Genomic DNA, 6,893 nt, shown 5'->3' on the forward strand with positions numbered 1-6,893 from the left:
TTTAGTAAAATAGATACAGTACTTTGATCAAAATGTATACTTTATATCTTGTTACTGATAATGAGCCTTCTGTTTTTTTTTTCAAGGTGCCTATATTTGGTCAACATAGTTTTCACAATAAAAATGGCAATTTCAATATTTCTGTAGCACCAAATAATTTTGGGGGGTTAAACCAGCCACTTGTCATCACAAGGAAAATGCACAGAATAGTGTGTATTTGGCTCTGCCATATCCAGTATTTTTAGCCATAAATAAAAATTTCTGCAGTCATCTACCTGTGTTATACAGGTACATGAATTCTTCTGCATGTAAATATATATTGTCACTTATTTCTTAACTTTTAATCATTAATGTTCCCTTTTAAGAAAAGTGTGTATTGGCTCTGCCTTACAGTATTTTTCAGCCATAAACAGGCGTGTAGGGGTGTGCGCAGGGTGCGTGTGCACCTCCCCCCTTGGTGGCCAAAAAGTGGGTCAATTCTTATTAAGGAATCTTCGAATACTATGCTTTTTCATGATACCTATGACTGTGCACCCCCTCTCGGCCATTCCTGAGAACGCGCCTGATAAATTAAAATGAACAGCTTCTAAAAAAATATTTTTTCTGTGTTATACCTGTTTCAGTAGGTTGTTTCTTTTCACCATTTACATACATCAGATATCAGCATCAGACTCACACATTTAAATAACATGTCTCACTCTCAAGCTGAGATACACATTTCACAATCTGTCAACAAAATTTTTAAGACACAAAGTACCATGTTATAAAGCACAAAGTTAAATATTTTATGCAATAGACAAAACCTGAAATGATTTGCGCATTTGGTAAATCGCGAGATTTTTTAAGACACATAGTACCATGTTATGAAGCACAAAGTTAAATATTTTATGCAATAGACAAAACCTGAAATGATTTGCGCATTCGGTAAATCGCGAGATTTTTTAAGACACAAAGTACCATGTTATGAAGCACAAAGTTGAATATTTTATGCAATAGACAAAACCTGAAATAATTTGCGCATTCTGCAAATCGCAAGATTTTTTAAGACACAAAGTCCCATGTTATAAAGCACAAAGTCAAATATTTTATGCAATAGACAAATAGTGCTATGTTATAAGCACAAAGTTGAATGTCGTGAACGATATACTGAAATGTTTTAAGCAAAGGCAAAATGATGAGTTTTTTAAGACACAAAGTGCGATGTTTTGAGACACAAAGTAAGATATTGTGAACTAAACCTGCAATGTTTTAAGCGATAATCAAATAGTGCTTTGTCGTGACACTCAAAGTGAGTTGTCGTGAGGCAAATTGTTCAAAGTCGTGACCGAAAGGTGAGATGTTGTTAACGAAAAACCTTGAGTGGCCCTCATGGGCTTCCGTAAGATAGTGCTATTGATATGTGTGAGGGGGTGAGGGAAGTAGTGTGACGTCATAAAAAGGGGGCTGTGTTAGAGGTAGAGGAGGGTGGGAAATAGGTTGATTGGTCAGGGGGCTGTTATGTGTGGTGGTGGGGTTTCTTGTGCTGTGATTGTTTGGTGTGCTGTTTGTGGTGGTGGGGAGCGAGGTGGAAAGGCAGCATGTGTGTGTGTGGTAGGGGTTGGTGGCTTGTGGGTTGTGTTGTTGGGCTTTGGGTTTGTGCTGGTTGTGCACATGGGGTAAGTGGTTGGTAAGGTGTAGGTTCCTACCCTTGGCTCTCATTCTCTCTCCTTCCATCTGCATTTGACCAGCCTTGATCTTGCTCTCTGATGATAAATCAAGCCTAGATTATGGGTAATCACACCACCTTATTTTCTAGCTTTTATGTCTATATACCCTGGCTGCTTTGTCTTCCTGTCAGGGGGGGGGTGAATAGGTTAGCGGATCGGCGGATTCAGCCCCGAAATGCTCACGGATTATGGATTTTGATGATTATTTCAGCAAATTGGCGGATTTTGGAAATACAGCGGATCACGGATCTGTTGACAATTTGGGCACGGATTTCGGATTTTGACTGCTTTTACGGTCAAATTTCGGATTTTGAATGAATTTTAATCGATGCTACTGTTTATCTGTCAAACCATGCGGTTCTAAAAATATCTGCGGATCCACGGATTTGCCCCGAAAATGTTGCGGATCGGCGGATTTACATACCCCTATTCACCCCCCACCCTGTCATTCCTGCAACCCATCTCTTCAAGTACAATTTTTGCATAAATACATACTACATCTGATCTCTAATACCTATAAGTGCTACACATCGATTTTCTAGCGTGCATCCCTCCACGCACTCTTTACACTCTATACAACACTCCTTAATTAATCATGTAGCCAATGGTCCTTTAATCCTATAACCTTTATTAATCTTTTATATCCAATTCTTTTCATCCGAGTTTAACAAGCTTCTGACAAGCACTGATCTAGTTATCTTACTTGAATTTTGACAAGACCACTTAACACTCCACAAGATTCTCTATGTTATCATAAGAAGACATGAACAGGTAATCATCAACTTCCTCAAAAGGTCAAATATCACAGTTCCTGACCTAGCACTTCGCTCCATGCCCGTTCTCCTCTAACTTATAACAACTGCTATACTAAAATCCCCCCTTCATGCAAAATACCATATATAATTAGCCACATTTACACACTATAACCCACTCACCAATCTAAGTAGCTGAACACACATTCTACCACCCCACACAGTCAAAGTTGAGCCCATTTTACTCATAACAGATACAAACCAAAACTAAAAAATCCATCCTTCTCTCTATTGTTTTTTCATGAAATTAGCTATTTACCTTTTGCTGTGTAGCTTGTGTCTTGCTTGTGTCTTGCTTGATAGGCTTGCTGTGTATGTGGCATGTTGTCTTGAACTGCATCAACATAACAGAGTAATAGGATAAGAAACCAAATAAATAATATCTAGCATTACCTATAATTGACTATCTTAAACTTCATTTATTTCATTATGTTAGAGGAAAAAAGCAAAAATGAGAAGGAAAAAAATAAAAATACCAATGTAAAACTGAATGCCAAAGATTGTCTTTGTAGAGGCATCCTGGAAAGCAGATTTTTTTATTAAAAGACCAGGACAGCCGACAGCCAAAAAATCCCAAATTTGACTTCAGCCAAAAATATACTGTCGCCGTGCAATTTTAACTACATGTACGAACTAGATATCAATTAAAAGATGAAAGATTGAATTATCTCCTGCAAGTTTTCTTTTTGCAATAGCTAATTCCGTGGTTAAGTTTTGAGGCCTCAAACTCAAAAGTATGGAGTTTACTCTAGAGCGTAATGCACCTTTGCGTTATTGCGCATGCACTTGCACATAGTAGCATCTCAATGACAGATAGATGATCTACCAAAGTGTGTGAGGACTTTTTGTTATTTGACACTGTCAACAAAATGTCACAAATCAAAGTTGGAAATCTCATTTCTGGTGAAATTTGGACACGAAAAGTGCTATAAAAGCGATCTTCAGTCGAAAATCGAAAATTCCTCACACACTTTATGACATGGCATAATTATCTATCAGATCCCAAAAAATTGAAGGCCATATCTTAAAACCCGTCGTGTGGTTATGCCCGACAAGCTTAAGTTCTCGCCTCAAAATAATACGCTAGAAAAGTAAAAGATTTGGCGTGAATTCAGGGTCAACAGGTCACGGGAAACAGCAAAGACCCATTTTATCCCTCTTAGAATGCGATTTAAGAAAAATTTTTTTTTGCAAAAATAAACTTTAATAACTATTGATACAGGTTTTGCAAAAACCACAAAAACAAACAGTGGTGTCAAATTTACCTTTACCAAGACCTTAATCTGGCCTTGTTATGATGCTACTATTATTACTGTATTTCTTACTTGGTTTTCCGCAATCTGTTTCACAAGAAGTACTAGGTTGTTCTTCCTCTGGATAATTAAGGAAAATGTATTGAGAGATTGAAATATGCAAAAATATATTTGCTTTCCTAGTCCGTCTTCACCTGTTGGTGAAGACGGACTAAGAAAGTATGTTGGTGTTGAACATTATCTTCTGTGTAAAGAAAATTGTAGTGAGAAGCAATTCCTTCCCCTCCTTATTGTTTTACTTTATGACAGTACAAAGAATGGAAAATGTTGTAGAACTGAATAATAATGAGTATTAAAACTGGATAATAGCTTTTAATGCCACCACATAAAATTAATAGGAACTTAAGAAAATAAAATTTAAAGGAGTGAAAGAAACACTGCATTTAGCCTTATAGTGAGCTAATCCAACCAACAAATACCACCTGGAAAATATATTTCAAACTAGCCGATAGGGAGTCAACATGCAGTTTTAAGAAGTTTGAAATGTCTTAAAACTTTATGTCATTGTCAATTTAACATTTAAGCTATGTGTCCTTTGTTATAAAAGCTGGTTTAGTTTGGTGCTCTCTCATTTGGTAAGCCAGGTTAGTTCCCGGGATTGGCCAAGGAGGGTGTGCTGTCATAGGTATCATAATGGGAAAAGGATAATATTTGAAGATTCCTTAATAAGAAATGACCCACTTTTTGGCCGCGCAACCACCTGTGTATACTCCTGTAAGCCCTCTAGCCATCTTACTGCAAAATGGATTTTAGGTCACAGCAACCAGCCTTCACATTTGAGTTATGCTTTAGTAAAGTAGATACAGTACTTTGATCAAAATGTATACTTCATATCTTGTTACTGATAATGAGCCTTCTGTTTTTTTTTTTCAAGGTGCCTATATTTGGTCAACATAGTTTTCACAGTAAAAATGGCAATTTCAATATTTCTGTAACATCAAATAATTTTGGGGGGTTAAACCAGCCACTGTCTCCAGCCGGGACTGATTTGGACACACAAGGAAAATGCACAGAATAGTGTGTATTTGGCTCTGCCATATCCAGTATTTTTAGCCATAAATAAAAATTTCTGCAGTCATCTACCTGTGTTATACAGGTACATGAATTCTTCTGCATGTAAATATATATTGTCACTTATTTCTTAACTTTTAATCATTAATGTTCCCTATTGAGAAAAGTGTGTATTGGCTCTGCCTTACAGTATTTTTAGCCATAAACAGGCGTTTTGGGGTGTGCGCAGGGTGCGTGTGCACCCCCCTTGGTGGCCAAAAAGTGGGTCAATTCTTATTAAGGAATCTTCGAATACTATGCTTTTTCATGATACCTATGACTGTGCACCCCCTCTCAGCCATTCCTGAGAACGCGCCTGATAAATTAAAATGAACAGCTTCTAAAAAAATATTTTTTCTGTGTTATACCTGTTTCAGTAGTTTGTTTCTTCTCACCATTTCCAGTTGTTAGATTTGAAATATCTGAAAAAAAAGGGTAATATTTTTTTAGTATTCATAAAATCTTCTTCATGTGAATATATTGTCCTTAAATTTCAACTTTTTATCATTACTGATCTCTTTGAGTTTTGCAGAACAAGGAACACATAGGATTTCAAATAAGAGGCTTGATCCAGTTGTTTTTATTTTCTGTGGTGTTGCTGTCTATTTCCTCTTTTCTAGAAATTTTCAATAGGTTGGATTTATCACATGCACAGTTCTCTAATGCAACATCTTGAATTCAATAGTGCAAAGAATGGAGCAGAGGACTGTTTTACCTTTTACTTCAGTGGTATAAAAATTGGTTATCATCAGACATTATGCTTCTTCTGTTTGAAGAAGCATAATGATATATGACTGCGCACCCCCAGGCAAATAAGACCTATCAGTCTCGAGATATCAGCATCAGACTCACACATTTAAATAACATGTCTCACTCTCAAGCTGAGATACACATTTCACAATCTGTCAACAAAATTGGCCTGATTTCGTGACCTGCTATAGCTTAGCAACCAATGAGCTAAAAAAAAGCTATGTGCACTGAATATAATTACTGGAATTGTATGGCCTACATGGTTTAAGTACATAGTCTAAAATTAAACTATTTCATGGGGTAAAAATAACATTTTTGTTTGAGGGGAACATCTATACCCCTCTTTCACTTATACAGCACTATACAGCGATATGGCAGCTTCACTCTTTCAGAAAATTCTAATTCCTTCAGAAAATTCTAACTTGAGAGGTCTGGCAAATGCTGGGTACATGTCTGTTGAAAACAAAGGCCCCCGCCTCCCACCACCCACAAATATAGTAACACATCTTGATGGACGTCGCACACAATAGAAGCCAACAATGGCAGAACAGTGGATGGAGTACCAACTACAATATTCTCACTTACCTTCTTTAGTAAAAAGTTTTGCTTTTAAGTCTCCATTTGAGTCTCTCGTCACCATTTCAATTGCTTTTTTATTTTTCTCATCTTCAAATATTGTGGCTCCAACAGCACTAGGTGGTATAACTTCAGCATTCTCAACTTTCTTAACAATACGGTTCATAAAATAAAGCTTTATGACCTTTTTCTCCCAGAATGTGAAGGCGACGATGTCGCCCTGTTCAGATTTTGTCTTGCTCTTGTCGGGGGAGTAAGATTTCCAGTGATACAAATTGTAATTTGTATCACTGGGAAATGCACAGGTCAATTTAAAAAATCCACCCTTGTCAATAAAATCTGTGACACGCACATAGTACTCGCCAGAATGTTTTTCGGAATACCTAACCGCAATCAGATTCTTCTTTCCACGAAAACTTTCTAATAAGCTTGTTTTTGGAGTAATTAGTGTAACAGACTTATTTGAGTCTATTTCTTGTTGGAACGCACTCCCTACACACTCGCTTAATTGTGTGTTAAACGTTCCATCGTAAAGTAATCGCCGCAGCTGGAATAAACCTTTATAAGAAGGTTTCTCAGCGGCTAAAAATTTATCTTCCAACATTCGTCGCGTGATATTTCTACGAAGGACGCCGTTTCGAATGCGGGCTTATTATCCCACAGCGGATATACGCTTCACGCATGCG

At 37.1% G+C, this 6,893-nt stretch overlaps 1 protein-coding gene across 3 annotated transcripts in view; it reads right to left on the bottom strand.

Moving 5' to 3' along the window:
* Positions 1-6,893, bottom strand: part of LOC116614957 — a 38,720-nt gene extending 31,827 nt beyond the window's left edge. For all 3 annotated transcript variants that reach the window (XM_048721310.1, XM_048721311.1, XM_048721309.1), the window contains exons 1-5: positions 6,217-6,893; positions 5,250-5,303; positions 3,844-3,891; positions 2,778-2,852; positions 1,686-1,742 (exon numbers count right to left, since the gene is read on the bottom strand). In XM_048721310.1, the coding sequence (XP_048577267.1) occupies positions 1,686-1,742; positions 2,778-2,852; positions 3,844-3,891; positions 5,250-5,303; positions 6,217-6,811 (829 nt within the window). In that variant the 5' untranslated portion in view covers positions 6,812-6,893. The remainder of the gene's footprint in view (positions 1-1,685; positions 1,743-2,777; positions 2,853-3,843; positions 3,892-5,249; positions 5,304-6,216) is intronic.

The sequence above is a fragment of the Nematostella vectensis genome, chromosome 14 (genome assembly GCF_932526225.1).
Source record: "Nematostella vectensis chromosome 14, jaNemVect1.1, whole genome shotgun sequence".
NCBI lineage: Eukaryota > Metazoa > Cnidaria > Anthozoa > Actiniaria > Edwardsiidae > Nematostella > Nematostella vectensis.